The 15,862-nt window shown below is 42.4% G+C and overlaps 2 protein-coding genes, 1 long non-coding RNA gene and 1 pseudogene across 5 annotated transcripts in view; 3 read left to right on the forward strand and 1 right to left on the reverse strand.

Annotated features, from left to right (window-relative positions):
* The window catches only part of SMG1 (SMG1 nonsense mediated mRNA decay associated PI3K related kinase), an 86,612-nt gene extending 81,920 nt beyond the window's left edge, over positions 1 to 4,692 (forward strand). For both annotated transcript variants that reach the window (XM_016156919.2, XM_036225869.1), the window contains one exon: positions 229 to 4,692. In XM_016156919.2, the coding sequence (XP_016012405.1) occupies positions 229 to 306 (78 nt within the window). In that variant the 3' untranslated portion in view covers positions 307 to 4,692. The remainder of the gene's footprint in view (positions 1 to 228) is intronic.
* Positions 4,693 to 6,981: 2,289 nt separating this feature from the next.
* On the forward strand, positions 6,982 to 15,243 carry ARL6IP1 (ADP ribosylation factor like GTPase 6 interacting protein 1). 2 transcript variants are annotated; one of them, XM_016156917.2, is made up of 6 exons: positions 6,982 to 7,128; positions 9,274 to 9,407; positions 9,861 to 9,980; positions 12,141 to 12,258; positions 12,843 to 12,927; positions 13,584 to 15,243. In XM_016156917.2, the coding sequence occupies exons 1-6, from the start codon at positions 7,093 to 7,095 to the stop codon at positions 13,700 to 13,702; spliced, it is 612 nt and encodes a 203-aa protein (XP_016012403.2). In that variant the 5' UTR covers positions 6,982 to 7,092; the 3' UTR covers positions 13,703 to 15,243. The 2 variants fall into 2 exon arrangements, with proteins under 2 accessions (XP_016012403.2, XP_036081763.1); XM_036225870.1 differs by lacking the exon at positions 6,982 to 7,128 and adding an exon at positions 7,282 to 7,300.
* Positions 9,864 to 12,224, reverse strand: LOC118606679. Its single transcript, XR_004952574.1, has 2 exons — positions 12,097 to 12,224; positions 9,864 to 11,811 (listed from the first exon to the last, which is right to left on the reverse strand). It is a non-coding gene; the product is annotated as an uncharacterized LOC118606679 (long non-coding RNA).
* Positions 13,173 to 13,292, forward strand: LOC118607462 (annotated as a pseudogene).
* Positions 15,244 to 15,862: the final 619 nt, after the last annotated feature.

Here is a 15,862-nt window from a genome sequence, read left to right on the forward strand (position 1 = left end):
CTATGGATTCAGAAGGCTCAGGAGGGTTGTGACCTTCCCAGCACGTTTTGTCAGCTGTAGGCTCATGAGGGAAGCTCGGCTTACTTAACCTCTTTCCACCATAGCAACTGCGTTTCCTTTAGGTGATTAATTTGGGTGCTCATAAACTTACTTTTAAACAATTTGTACGTGGGCCACGTCCTGTCAAGCTTTAATTGTCTTTAAATACTACCCTGCCTATTTTTACAGGTTGACTATGTCATTAAGGAAGCAACTAATCTAGATAACTTGGCTCAGCTGTATGAAGGTTGGACAGCCTGGGTATGAATGGCAAGACAGTAGACGAGTCTGGTTAAGCGAGGTCAGACATCCACCAGAACCAACTCAGCCTCAGGCATCCAAAGCCACACCACAGTCGGCGGTGATGCAGCTGGGGGCTTACTCTGAGGAAACCTAGGAAATCCCGGTGCGCTAGCAAGTGAGTCCTGCAGGGCAGCTGCACTCAGGGATACGCCCAACACCATGGCCCGCAACCCCAGGGTCAAGGGTGAAAGAAAGAAAGCTCACCGCCTGAACACAGAGGCTGTCTTTCTGCCTCAGAACAGCTGCGAACGTGTCAGGAGGTTAGCTGCAGAAAGAACTCGGGATGCCGCGGAGCACAGAGTGATTTGGAACTCCATTCCACCTGACCCTGTGTGTACAACCCAGGAACAAACCAACCCCGCCCAGAGACAGAACACTGGGGCCGCGAAGAAATCACAGCCGAGGCAGATCTGACGCATCCAGATTCTCGGGTGACGCCTGTTGCTCGGCAACAGTACTGGTTGGGTTGACCAGTAAGTACCAAAAGGCTGTGCGATGCGATACGCATTTCAGAAATGGAACTGAAAACGGAGAGCTATGTAACAGATACACTACAGTGGAAGAACTTACTTCTGAAATGAAGGGAAAAAAATCAACCCATCACCATCCTCCCCAGCCCCCACCACCTCCCCAGCCCCCTCTCACCTGCTCTGGTAGATTAGCCATCTGTCCAATTCACTTTTAGTTCAATCCTTATATTTCATCTACTTCCATCTCGATGCTGTCAACAACTCATATTTGGAGTGATAAATGGAAATTTCTCCAAAACCACATGGAAAATCCAAGGATTGTTTAAAGGTCTGATGATCACACACAAAATGTAATTCTGGTTATTTTAAGTCATTTCTGTGATTCTATCATGTACAGTTTCCAGAATTGTCACTGTGCATTCAAAAGTAATGAATCTAACAGACATTTGATTTCATGTACACTCCCCTCTGCTGATAGTGTGCATTTTTTGGAGGTCATTCAAATTTTCCCCCTTCTGTGATTGCTGTAGTTTCTTTCCTAGAAAGTAGCTAATCCAGTGTAATCTTTTTACCTTTTTAAAAACCAGGATAGAGTACTTATTAGAGTTTTACATTGTTGATGACAGATTAACAATAAAGTGATGTTCCGGTGGAGGTAAAGTGAAACGTTTTTTTAATTCAGTTTTCCTGTTGGATACTTTTAATTTACAAGGCATACCTTAGAAGTGCTTTAGTTGACCTGGCATTTTAGGACATATGTACATGAAACGTCAGCAAAAACGAGAACCACCACCATCTTAAGTTTAATTAGTCTGTGAAGTACTTTTTGCATAATTTTTATGGTTGGCTGTTAAGTAAGACATTATAGTGGATTCACGGTCAGGGTTTCCTTAAATTTAGCATTGCGTTTCAGTACTGGCTGACTGTGTAAGCTCAATTGTTGATCCAAAATAAAAATCCAGACTAAAGGAAGATCCTTAAAATCACGTACCAGCACAAAGTAGAATACGATTAAAATCTTGTTTTAGTCCTTTCCTGCACCTTAGAGATTAGGGCTGTGATCACTTTCTAGTTGCCAATTTTCACAAACTTGAAAGGTGTTAAAGAAAAATTTCACATAGCTTTGGCCTTTTCTGTGTTCCGATTGCCACATTAATCTATACGTTTTAAATACCCATCAGAGAATGCATTTCAGTATCAGTGCTTTTTAAATACTTCGGCAGACATTGTAAGAAAGGTGGTATTTTTGAATACCCGTATGTCTAATAGCAAGATAAGGAACCTAATGTATCAAATTTTATTTTCTTCATTATTTGAACCCGAGTTTCACAATTAAAACAACCTATTTGGAATAATAATGCCATATTGTGTTTTGCATGCTGCTTTATTTCCTGGAGGCCTTGGGAGCTACTGCATCCGTCACTTGATTACCTCCGCTCTCAAGATTAAACAGTTCTTTCAGCAACATTCTTTGTCAAAAGGAAAACCTTCCATCAAAATGATTAAACCAGTTCACACTAGTTTGTCCCTATAGGTAGCATTTAGAAGTTACTTTCTCTTTGGTAAAGAAGATAAATAGGTAAATTTTATCGCCTGTGAATTTCAGGCTTCAGAGGTACCTGGCACCTTATCCAGCAAAAACGAAGCAGCTTTATATGAAAACACGTGCCTCTGGTAAATTATCCATCACTTCTATTTTAAAATGGTCCCCTCAGAGAATAGTGTGGCTTATATGTGTTTGGTTGTGGGGCAGATGTGAACAATTCATGACTTGAGAGCTGCTTTTCACTACACTCTGGACAACGAGACTCCAGTCTGGACAGTTTGGCTTCCTCTGGGACGTCATTCTGCAGGTGGCCTTGCCGTTTTGAACTGTTAGGAGAACTCAACAGAGATTTAATCCACAATAAAAGGCCCAAGTGATGTAGCAGATTGAGCGGTCAGGGCTATATTTGGGGGATTGTCTTGTAAAATAAAGTTTAGAGTGTTGTGGTTATGAAGTTGTACATTTTTGATGACAGAATACCTGTGGAAAACTGGGGATCTGCTTGCTCTCTCAAGACTCAGAGGGTACAGAATAACCTACAACCTCTAATTCAACTCAGTACCCTTGGAAATTGAAGTTGTGTTTTGTTGTCTTCAATTTTCTAGAATGGCCTGAAGTTTAGTTGACTTCTCTACAAAGCTGTGGAGGCTTAATGGTTTGTGGAAGTGACTGTATTTCTCTTTTACTATTTCTTTGGAATGTCTTGCAGTATCTCCTTATTTCTGGTCATGAGTTCTCAACATAATTCGCTAGACGATTATTAAGGTTCTTTTGTGTCCGACACTTGGGGTGAGTTGTTTTGTGATAGCTGAGATTTCTGTGTGAGAACTGATAATCGAGCTCTTGATCTGCTTCCCTATGTTGTTTTTTTTAGAGCCCAAACCCCAGGTTCAGGGTGCGGGTTTATAATTCAAAAAAAACTTCACTTCTGCCCTTAACGTTTGCCTCTTTACCTAAGCTTAGTATGTAGTTTTCTTAAAATTGTCCAGTGTGTGTTCTCTGCATTTTTTTTTTTATTGTGGTTGTTCTAATGTGTGATATTTAAGGAAAGAGCCATTAAAAAATGCCACGCAGGGCAGTGTAAGTACAGCCAAATATTAGAGTTGATGTGCAATCTTAGGATCTTTTAAATCCGAGGTATTATAGGTAGTACTTTAAACTGAAACTGGAAAGTCTTCCTGGCCTATTTTCCTCCACGTGTTTGTGATTACTCTGGGGCTCACTCGTTTTGGCAGTAAGGAGCTGGTTCTTCTTTTCTCCCAATTCTTTTCATTCAAGAAAGCACCTACAATTAGGCTTTTAGCCCTATTCATATACATGTTTTGCTATTAGCACATTTAAGTCCCTTCGTTTTACATCAAATTAGATAAAGATGAAAACCAACAACCTTCCATCCTATATCTTCTTGAGCTTGCAAAGTGCCAGTAATTTAGAGCTACAACTCCCCCCCCCCCCCCCAAATCAAAGAGGGTAGACTGTATTAAAGAAGGTAGACTGCGTTTTCAGTATTTGGGTTGTATTAGAAAGATTTCTCCTATGGGGAAAAACTAGCCTTACAAATTTTTCCAAATATTGGGGAAGGGGAAATTCACTGTTATGTCCCTAAGGGTTTGTGGCATTTTTCCTGATTTCTAGGCCTGGGTAACAATGTCACCATCCCTTACTTACAAATGGGCAAAATGGACTCTGATTTAGAGCAGCTTTGTAAGTTCAAGGGTTAGTTGTATAGCATGAACCGCTTCAAGTCTTTTGCTTTCTATGGGAGTTCGACTGTGATTTACTGGGGAAAAGCTGTTGGTTATGCTGATGAAAAAATGTCCAGTTAGCTCAACTTTCGAAGGTGGTACCTAGGAGAACTACAAGTTCTGAGAGGCAGACTTCTGGAATGTTTTTCTTTCAAAATAGGCTGTTTTTCTTTTTCCTGGCAGTCCCAGTTTCGGCTCCTGTTTAAAGTTCTTGTGTCTGTTATTTTTCTGGTTTAAATTTCCCTTATATTTCCACCTGTAATGTCAGTGGCAACATCATACTTCATTTTACTTGTTACTTTACCCTTACTATAAGAGCAAATTGAGTTGAACCGAATCTTCCTTGTCCTAATAAACATTGTATAAAGTGGCTTCTATGTACAAAAGGTTGAAATGCCTCCTGATGGTTATAATTTTGTGATTGTATTTAAGATTAAAAGTTGAATAAATCACACCAGCTTCCTGAAAATGTTCATAATGCATCTTTTGCAAAAACACATGCCTACTTTGTGCATATTTGCATTAACATGGCAAAGATTGTATGAAATACCTGTTTTTCAAAAAAAAAAAAATAAAGTCTTAAAAGACATAGCATTTAAGCTCTGAATTCATTGGTAGAAATAGTTTCCAGAAAACTTAATTTTGGAAGATGGGTAGCTTTTTTAAAGCATTAATACCTCCAAAAAAAGTTTTAAATTCCTCAATTTTTTTCACCCTTAAAATGCTATAGTATTTTTGAACATCAGTAGAAATTTTACTTCAATGGGAAAGTTCTCGGTATTGAGGCACAATTTATTAAACTTAACATTGTCAATATTTAAAAACAAAACTATAGAACATTACTGACGTGTATATTTCCTGGCGTGCAAAAGCTCTGAAGGAAAATTAAAATATCCATTTTGTTTTAATGTCTGGAAATTAGATCGCATTTGCTGCTCTTAGATTGTGTTAGGCTTTCTCTTAACTGTTCTGTCATCTGGCACATTTCAAAAGATCACATCCTGTTTTTGCAGTACAAAAACAAAGCTCAAAAGAAAGCAATACTAAGGGTTGGTGTTTTTTTAATTAGGCCAATTGGAATTTTAAAGACTTTTTCGCAGTGCCCGCAGTTCCTGAGGGTGCACATCACCCTGGGAACACATTTCTTAGTAACAAAAAAGAACCTGAGCTGCTTGAGTTGCTTCCGTTTGTTTTCACCTACTTCCATTTCACAAGCTGCTGTATGATCAAATCAAGTCGTACATAGGGAACTTGGGTGAAAACCAGAAGTATTCTGTAGCAAAAGTCGATTTCTCAAAATAGCAATGTCAGGGCGTGTGTGCGTGCGTGTGTGCGTGTGTTAAAGAAATGTCACTTTGAAGCCTAATAAGTCTGTGGCCTCACCTTTGGAAATGGGTGTTACTGTGCCTACAGGAAGATTTCACACTCTGCTCAATACATTAACTATGGTGGCTGTTTATGGTTTGAGACCTTTGATTTTCTTTAGAAGAGAAAGGGGAAGTCCTGGCCAAATCGGGTCTCTAAGTGAACTCACGTCTTAACGTACATAACCTATCTCCAATCCCAACATTCCCCCAAAGAGGCACTTTATTGATGAGTCCCCTTCCCTTGCAAAGACTTTTTTCCCCCTCAAGCGTTTATGTCTGATCAAGATGCTTTATTTTTTCAAAGATCCCACCTTTTCTTAAAATTTACAATGCTCAGGTTCCCCTGGCTTTCTTAGGGGTGACATGTGGTCTGTAGCTTCCTTTTCTCACATTTCTTTATGCTTTTAAGAACCTGGTAGTTATCTAAGGAATGCTTTTAAAACATTTACATTCAAAGGCATACTATAGATGACTATAAAAGGATAAAAAACGAAGTTAAAAGCTATCCCAAAACAGACATCTATCCAGGTCAACGTTTGGCAAGATTTTGATAAATGAAAATCAAAAGTGCTTGTTAATTTGAAATCCTGGAGAAAAAAGACGAGGTGCCTCAACACAGTTCATCTAGTTCCTGAATTGCTCATGAATTCCACTGCTTGTGAGAGGGCTTACATCTTTCCTTAGCACGACCTCTCCTGTAAGAAAGGTGCTGTCAAAACCAGTCCTGGAGGAACACCTCGGGAAGTGCCTCACAGAGAATTTCCCCCAATTTTTTACCCTATGTAAATAAACCAGCTTTATAAGTTGGTGCTTTTTACATGAGTTCTCAAACCATGCCCAGATCACCGCCTCCTTCCCGCCCCCAAATAAACTAAGGCCTTCTTTCCTATGGGTAGGAAGGAAAAAGTAGAGAAAATATACATAAATAGCTGTTTCAATTTGTCCTCAAAACCACGAGTCTCCGGGTCACAAATCGGTGCTAAACTGGTCAGTAGCGCGGCTAGGATAGCCAGGGCAGAGATGAGAAGAAAGACAGGGCCTCCTAGGGGCATAGCGAGGTCGGAGGGCACCCGCCTGGTCGGGAGGACACCCCAGCAGGCCCCCTTTTATCACAGCGAGGTTAGCGAAACCTGCCCATCTCTGCCCTCCGCCTCATACTGCGTAGCAGATTTCCTCGAGAACTAAATTTCAGAAAGTCTCCTTAGCTGCTCTGAGGTCCAGCAGAAGGTCCGAGAGATTGAGTGGCGGACAACCTTGGGGGCACTGAAGCCAGGCAAAGCCCGGGACAGCGGCCGTTCAACAGCTTTCAAAAAGCCTGGGCGGGGCTTTGGACAGCTCCTGCCCGCTGATTGGCCACTCTGTGTCCCCGCCTCCTGGGTTCCTCGCTCTCCCTTGACCTCGATTTCAAGCCATGCGCTGGGCAGCAGTTGGTCCCGCTCCCCTTCAGGTTGGGCTCGATCCGTCCAATGAGGAGCGAGCGTCGCGGGGGCTGTCGGGAAACGCGGCCGGCCTATATAAGCGGTTTGCGGGGCGTGCCCTCGCGTCGGGGTCGCGGTGCGGGTGTCGGCGGGCGGCTCTCTTGGGCTGCGGCTTGTGCTCACTGAGGCGGCACCTCGGGGACGATGGCGGAGGGAGATAATCGCAGCACCAACGTGCTGGTGAGTCCCCGCGGCCGCGTCGCAGGGGAAAGGAGTGGAGCCTCTGTACTTCGCGTGGCTTGGCCGGGCGGTGCTGCGGCCTCGTATCTGTCACCCGCGGCGGCGCCGGCCCCCTCGGGCTGTTTGGGTGGCGGTCACTAGTTATGTCGACCCTTAACATCCCCTGGAAAAGGTGCGCAAAGGGACGAGGAGGGCTCGTGATCGGTCAGCGCGAATACGAGTTGAGGAGGAAGTGGGAAAGGTGGGGGGGGGGGGGCGGGGTTGTGACAAGCCTGGGGTGCAGCCCCGGGCAGGGCCGCGAGGGGCCTGTCGAGCTCTTTCGGGGCCTAGGCCCCAGCCGGATCCGAGTTTCCTTCTCTTTGAGCTTAACCGTGATGCCCCCTCGTTGTTTGCTCCCTTGCTTGGACAAGGGCGGAGGGTCAGAGGGCTGCTGCCGAGAATTTGTGTCGGAGCAGGCACAGCCAGACACGGCAGGGGACCGGGACCTGGGGCCAGCTGGGAGGACAACGGGAGGTCCAGGCTGCTGCCTGGAATTTGTGAATGGGTAGGTGGGTGGGGGGTGGGGGGAGGGGGGAGGAGAGGCCAGGACGACTTTAAAATAAGGAGGGGTCCGAAGGAACTGGAGTCGGGTTGTATCACAGGTGGACAAATTTGACGTCACTACGAATTTCACAGAGGATCTAGGCAGAAACGAGAGAAATCCGTGCATTTTCTCCGTCGGCTTTACCCAGGAAAAGGCAGGGCACGCAGCACAACCACAATGAGTGAGCAAAGAATTTAATCGCTGACACTCGATTTTCCAAGAGCCCAGGTGCTAACGAATGAAAAGAATTCGCAAGGCTGTTTGTGATTTTCATTACGCATTCGTTTTTAGAAATGCATGACCTGCCCTTACACACACACACACACACACACACACACACACACATACGTGCACGCACGCGCTCTCACGCTCACACCTACCATCTCTGTAATTGGCCCCAGTAAGGTTTCTCTAAGTGGATTGATGGATGTGCAAAGGGGTTGCCGGAGTGCACACAGCTATTGAAATGACAGATCCAGCCCTGGAGCTCAAATGCCTTCCAGCCCAGCAGTTGGCCTTGGATTTCCTGGATTCAGATCTGTTAATTAACCCTCTGTGTGTCTCGGTTTCCTCATCTGTAAAAGGAGGATAGTAACAACACCTTCCTTTTACCTTGTTGGGAGGATTAGCGTATAAGCATATAAAGTACTTAGCTAAGTTTCTTTCATATCATAACCTCTTATTTATTAAGCATTGTGATCAGTTTGGCACAGGTAGCATCTTTATTATGATTAAGCCGCACTGTCTACTATCATTTGCATATTTCCCTGTGATAACTTTATAAGGACACATGGGTTTCTTGTTCTAATTTTCCTTTCCTCTACCAAAATGAGCTTAAGGGCTTTTTGCCACATTAGCTCATCCTAGAAGTCTACTTTCAGCTCATTGTCAGATTTGCAGAGAAATTTGAAGTCTAACCAAAATGTCCTGCTAAATGTAGGAAGCATTGTAGAGGAGACGTATGGAGCTTAAATTGCCTTACAGAATTTAGTGAAAGTAGTTTTCCTTAATTGTGCAAATGATGTCACATCCGAATGATTCCATTACACAAAGAGCTATTTTAGAAATTGAGTGCTGTTCAGATCAAGGCTTTTTCCTAATGGACTTAGGGGTAAGGGTTTGAATCAATGAAATGACAAAACAATGGATCGATTCTAACCACCCGAAATGAGCAAACATAAAGTGATGTAATTTTATATCCTGAGTACTGTGTGTGCTTAGTAGTGCATGATTTGGGGAAACTTAGTTAACCATTCTTTAATTAGAAAATGGGTCTAATTATTCATACCTTGAAGGGCTCTGTGAGGATTTTGTGACATCATATCTGAAAAGAGTAGCCCAGTTCTTAGACTTGGAAGGTGACTGTTAAGTGATAGTTTTTTGCCTCCATTGATTGCTGTCATTGGTATCAAAGTTGCAGAGTTTTCGTAGGAACTAAATGTTTAAGATAGCGATTTGGTTAACAGCTATTTTACATGCATGGTGCCTTGGAAGACTAACTCTAGGAACCACAGACATGTTGAGAGCAGCAAATGATGGCTTTCAATGTTGATCACACGTAGGCTGCAGAGACTGCAAGTCTGGAAGAGGAGCTGCAAGGATGGGGAGAAGTGATGCTGATGGCCGATAAGGTCCTGCGATGGGAAAGAGCCTGGTTTCCACCTGCCATCATGGGTGTGATTTCTCTGGTGTTTCTGTAAGTGAGCTATTCAGTTACTTCAGATTGCGCTTGTTATTAATAAGGGCTCAGGTAATAAATACACAGCCTCCATTTATGATAGGAAGTGCCTTAAGTCTTTTGTAACATATAATCTCTAAAGAATGTTTTTTTCTTAGAGCAGTTTGCCTAGTTTTCAGAATTTGTAGTACTTATGTAAACTCGGTAATCTGATGCAGTTGAATAAATCAGTGACTCAAACCGTTTGGCCTTAGAATCCTTTACAGGCGAGGACCCAAAGAGCTTTTTCCTCTTGATATTAACATTGCATCTATGATATCAGGAAGCTTCCAGAAAACCACTTGCGAGAAAATTAGAATGAAAAGGGCAGGTAACATCTTTGAGAACCAGAGGACTAAGTGAAGAAATGTCTTCACTAAGAATGATGACCATGTTTTTCTAACCTTTATTAATTTTTTTTTTCCCCCGCAGGACTATCTACTACCTAGATCCATCTGTTCTGTCCGGTGTTTCCAGTTTTGTTATGTTTTTGTGCTTGGCTGACTACCTTGTTCCTATTCTAGCGCCTAGAATTTTCGGCTCCAATAAATGGTAGGTGACGTGATGATTTGGCATGCTCATTTCTGAGACTTTAACCCTGGTGGCTGTGATTAGTATGCCGTTGTTAAGCACAGAGAAAGTGCCTACCATCGCATATCTAGGGGATGGATTTATTGCTTTTACGTGAAGAGTTTCTTAGCTGATTGATTCACATATCAGTCATGAATTTCCAGTACTTAAAGGCTCCATAGTTCTTTTATGGTCTAGCATTTATTTTGACTTTTTCTTTTTCTTTTCTAGAACTTTTTATTGAAGAGGTTTTTTTTATAGGTTTTATTAAGGCCCGTAGAACTCATATGAGCTTTCCATAAAAGTAGTATACATTTACATTTATTTATATACATGTACATTTATTTATACATATAAATTTACATTTATTAGTATACATTTCCATTTCCATTGATATTAGGATAACATAATACATAACAAATGTGAATGACTATGAAAACAGTAACTAGTAGATTTATGTTTATTTACTTAGCAACTATTTATTGAATGTCTACTTCGATGTGAGGCACTGTTCTGGGTGCTGTGCAACATTTCGACTTTTCAGACTGATCTTGTGTTTCAGGTTGAGACTTTGAGGCGGTGCAGCCATAGTCAGCCAAACGCACAGCAAGTGCTTCAGAATAGGTTCAAGTCGTGTATGCGTGTGGATGGCTGATTTCATTTGTGCCAGTCTTTGAATTAGTTATTTACGAGTTCCCAAGATATAGTTAAGTGGATCATATTCAAATATTTTAACTTCTCTCTGGAATGTTGCGTTTTTGACTTTTTAATCCAAATAATGAACAAAACTAGATGTTGGAATAGATTTTTTTCCTCCTAGCTGTTCTTCTCTCCCTTGCTTATTTAATGTTCAGCAGTCAGCTGCGCCTTTAGTGTTTTGTTCTCCTAATAATAGTAAATTATAAAATAATTCTGTAAAAGGACAAATTTTAAATTCTGGATCTTTGAGAACAAGTTCAGGCATTTTCGGGGAGTTTGCTTAAGTTAAAGGATAATCAAGCATGTTTATTTTAAGATGTTTCTCTCATAGCGGAGTGGAGGAATATTAGGAAATGTCCTCTGAATTGTTTTTCATGTGCAGTAATGAATTATGCTGCTGTGTTTTTCTGGCAAGTTTGTAACCATACAATGTAGCAATTTAACAAAGGGAATCAGCTTCTGACCTTGACTTTATTAGCCAGATGGCATTCTAATCTGCTAATTCGTAATTCCTGGGGAAAAGTTTTCAGAAATAAACACTGAGTTTCAGTACATGACAGAGCAGTTTAGTTGTTTGATCTCTATGGGAAAAAAGGACGTTGTAGCATAGCCACAGCCCGGCCCTGACCATGGGTAGCATATAAGGGCGAATTGTTCACAAGACGATCCAGGGCTCAGCAGAAACCTTCCTACTGTATCCGTCACTGCAACTTTAGGGGCCAGGACTAGAGGAGAGAAGGCAGCACGCCCCCCAGCGTGGGGCCTGCGTTATAACAGCAGCCGTTACCTCTGCCATAGCAAGAGTACAAAGGCAGTTTGCTTTTTTTTAATTGGAACCCTCAAAAATTATGAATAAAAGGGGCTTTCTTCGAGGATCTTTTGTATTTTTACTGCTGTTTTGTTTATGTTTTCCCTCAGTGGGACTAAACTTATAAAAAACTTGGATCCGAGCTGTGCATAGCTGCCTCGGCATCCAAAGCATGAAGCCCAGTCGAGGGTGTTAAGCTTCGCCTTCTAGTAATTCTCACCTCGCTGCAGAGTGCTCAGCAGAAAGTTCACATCTTCCTCAAAATAGTGGGACTCTGGTGGGCTACAACGCAGGATTTACTGGGATCTGAAAATATGAGAACAGAGAAGTTAATTTATGCTGATTTCTGTATAAGTCTTTTATCACTGTCATTAACCAGATGTGGCTTTGGAACCATAGGTCACCGTTACTTTGTACACAGACACGTGTACATTGATGTAAAAACTTCATTCCTGTGCTGTAGGAGATGTCTCAATGGCATAAGAACTTTTTTCATCTTTATAAAATAAGGGCGAATCGTTGTTGTGTTTTTATTTAGACTTTCTTTGGAAGATAGCTTTTTACAGTTGAGAGGCTGGTGTATCTGTTTACCGTAGACATTTGCTTATAGCGAAGGGAGAATCTTCTTTTTCTAGGACCACCGAGCAACAGCAGAGATTCCATGAAATCTGCAGCAATCTCGTGAAGACACGACGCAGGGCTATGGGCTGGTGGCGACGCCTCTTCACGCTAAAGGAAGAAAAGCCGAAAATGGTACTTATTTTTTTTTAACTTTTGACCTATTCAAATGAAGCCAAATTTTAAGATTGAGTTAGTTTTTACTTCCCTGTAGTATCATGATAGCCTTGCTGTTTGAATGGAGTTTGCCATTCCTCATCCATTGGATTACTTCCTTGAGTACATTCACAAATGTTTATCTGCATTAGACTGAGTCACTGGAAGTTAAAATTACATTTTACATTGAATTTTGTGTTCTAGTAGGGTGAAATTTTTGTTTTTGTTTTTTTTTCTTTAGTGAAATAAAAGACACACTTAAGTGTTTGTTTTCTTAGCTTCACATGCAGTTACTATGTGAAGTTATTAATTGTAAAATTGGTATAATTCATTTTATAAACTAACTTCAATATAGAATTACAGTCATTCTAGGAGGGAATGTATCTAAATTCTATAAAGCAGACCTAAGAGTTTTCTCTGGGTTTTATATAACATATAGACCTGAAGTATTTTTAAATGGTAGGAGAAACGGGATTGTTTTCTAACCTTTTGAAACGTCGCGCTCATGCTAACGCCCCTCGGCCCGTTCCCGGCACTGACCAGCTCTCGTTATTTCCGTTCAGTACTTCGTGGCCGTGACCGTGTCTCTTGCTGCAGTTGCTTGGCTGGGACAGCAAGTCCACAACCTTCTGCTCACCTACCTGATAGGTATGTCCTCGGGGAAGGCTCGCCGGGACTCAGTCACCCACCCGGCGCATGCTTGCCACGTGCAAGACACTGATCCCGGAACTGTGGCAGACCAGAAAGATAACTGAGAGCTGGGTCCTTGCCTGCAGGGTTCGTGGTCTTGCAGGAAGTTAAGACAAAGAACACAACCAGGACGTGGTTCCATAGCGTAGCGGTTAGCATGTCTGGTTTGCACGCAGAAGGTCCTGGTGGAGCCCCAGTCCGTGGTCTACAGCCAGGCCACCCCAAACAAGCCCGATCCCGTCTGATTCTCGGAAGTTGAGCAGGGTCGGGCCTGGTTAGTACTTGGATGGGAGACCACCTAGGAAGACCAGGTGCTGCAGGCGTAAAACATAAAATGAAAAAACAAACAAACAAAACATATCCAGGATAGAAAGAAACATGCGAGAGGTAAAAATAAGCAGTGAGGTTGAGAGCTGTGAAAACCGCAGGGGGTAAATACCAGCACAAGTGATGGGTTTCGAGTTGCTCCCTCCCCGAGTTGCTCCCTCCCCGAGTTGCTCCCTCCCCGTAAGAGTGCCTGACAGTCTGGGAAACTGCCTTTCTAAAACGGAATAACACGCAGGAAGTTAACTGCCGCCTCCTTAATTGTGTTTATTTGTTTGTTTGTTTTTAAGTGACTTTCTTACTGTTGCTTCCCGGACTAAACCAGCATGGGATCATTTTGAAGTACATTGGAATGGCCAAGAGGGAGATAAACAAGCTTCTCAAACAAAAAGAAAAGAAAAACGAATAACACATCTGCTTTATTCACATGATTGCCGGTGTACACACTGTCCTTAGGAGCGGTTTCTGTAACGCTCCCTGGATTCTAACATGTTACAGAAGCCGCTCTTCGCTCACCCTCCTCTGCCCTTAGTTACTAGAAATTCAGACCTGCCACCCAAGGCTTTATGCATAGTGTCTCGTGTCAAGTGTAGCTGGGCGCATTCTCATCAGTTGGCCTTATAAGGACAGCTCATTCGTGAATATCACTTGTTTTGATTTTTCTCACCCAGGGTTGATTGAATTCTTCCTTTTTTAGGCACCTTCCTTTAAAATAATATAGTGGTGAACTTCGCCCTTTAGTACGGTTAGCAGTGACTTTGGATAACTGAGTTGCCCTTCGCTTTAGCTAGACGCAGGTGCGGTGGTCTGTGGCCATAGGAAGCTGGTTCTGTCTGCTAACACAGTCTGCTCACAAACTGGCTCTGTGAATCTAGAGACCAAGCTTAGCACATCGATGAGGAGACCAATCAAGATGCATTCCTCATTCTGTTTCTAAACCATGGGAGGAGAATCCTCATGGAAGAAAATGAAACAGGTTCCATGCCCTGGCAGGTGCTGGTTTCTTCCTGGTGCAGAGCTGAGCAGCTCGTAGGAAACGTCAATACTTCCTCCAAAATGGTGGATCTCACCGGCTCTCGTCCCCTTGCACTTAGACTTCAGTCAGCAGGTCCTTAAAGACTTTCATAGCAGGCTTCCAAAAGCTTGGGTTTAGCGTTTTTAGCATACTTTTCAGATTTTCAGCTGACTGAAACTAAAGTACCTAAGAGGTTGAGACTCATGTCCGTGACGTTCACTTCAAAACCAGCCAATAAAAGACAAAAGTCTTCCTTTGTTCAGTCAAGATCCAGTAGAAAATAATCTTTTCCTACTAATTTTTCAAGACCAGAATAAGCCTTTAAAAGTAAGCTTCAAGATTCTTGTTTTATGAGGTGGTGATTATGCTGGCGTCTGACTTTTTCCCTAGATAGTTCTCTGAAGAGCACAAGGGCTGTTGGTGTGAGCAGACTGTGGGGGCGGTAGGTGCCCTGAGGCCTACAGACTTCGCCCTCAGGGCGTCTTAGAATCACTCTCCCTCCTAGTAGCTAGAAATTGAGAGTAGTTGAAATCTGTAGGAATGAACCTGAGGGCTGAAAATGTGACAGATTTGGGAACAATTCTTAAACTCTGATTAGCTGTAATATAGTTTTGTGAATTTATTGCACTGATGCTGTAAAACTTGGACTTTGTGGTATATCTGTCCCTAAATGAGTGTTTTCTCCCCTTGAATATTCTGTAAACAGAGGCATCCTGTAGCATTTGTTTTGATTTTTTTTTTAATGTTTCATATGAAAACCACAAACTACCTTAATTTACATGTGTTTCTTCATTGTAAATAAGCCTGTCTTCTTATCTGGAATTTTTTTGTGTGTACGTAGGTGTTCTACCAATTTAACTACTTTCGTGGTTTTAATCCTGTATTTCTTCTACTTTGTTTTGTGAAAAGGGGGAAAAATAAAAGCTGGAATCCCTCTTCGTGTCCAGGGTTCTTTCTCCTTAGCCAGTACAGTACTCACTCACATGTCGGATTTATGGCTCCGATTAATGAACTACCCCGTGCGGTCATTTACATGCCTTTAAGATATTCTTTAAGAACAAAACAAAGTAAAAGGCTTGAATGTATTTATTCAGCAAACACCCAGGCACCATGCTAGGTGGAAAAGGAAACAGTGAGTAAGTGAGGGCCAAAGATGACCTGTGAGAGGGCCCGGTGGGGACGACAGGCAGGAACCATGAGGGCTTCAGAGGGAGTGTCCACCATGGGCACCTCTGTCCCCTGCACACACGAGGTGCTCAGTGAGTAAAGGGTGGGTGACTTTTGTCTACACTTCCACCCCCCATTTCCTGTTTGCCCCAAGAACTTGCCAGTGGCACTTTGAAGCTGCAGCGTCAACCTCAAGATAACTTGTGAATTACAGTCCTAACCTTCCCCACAGTTTGTCACAAAATATCTCGATTTTGCATCGTTGTATATCTAGTCTTAGGTAACAAGTGATATCATTCTATTGATGGCATTCTGTTTTTAGTAGTGGTATTTCCATTTACAAAATACAGTGCTTCTCAATTACTGAAAATGTCAAATCCTAGAAAA

The sequence above is a fragment of the Rousettus aegyptiacus genome, unplaced genomic scaffold (assembly GCF_014176215.1).
Source record: "Rousettus aegyptiacus isolate mRouAeg1 unplaced genomic scaffold, mRouAeg1.p scaffold_m13_p_8, whole genome shotgun sequence".
Taxonomy (NCBI): domain Eukaryota; kingdom Metazoa; phylum Chordata; class Mammalia; order Chiroptera; family Pteropodidae; genus Rousettus; species Rousettus aegyptiacus.

Excerpts from the sequence above, each read along its gene's own strand:
- ARL6IP1 (XM_016156917.2), top strand. The coding sequence starts at position 7,093 with ATGGCGGAGGGAGATAATCGCAGCACCAACGTGCTG. Across the intron at positions 7,129-9,273 it reads ATCGCAGCACCAACGTGCTG|GCTGCAGAGACTGCAAGTCT; the intron begins GTGAGTCCCCGC and ends GATCACACGTAG. Across the intron at positions 9,981-12,140 it reads ATTTTCGGCTCCAATAAATG|GACCACCGAGCAACAGCAGA; the intron begins GTAGGTGACGTG and ends TTCTTTTTCTAG.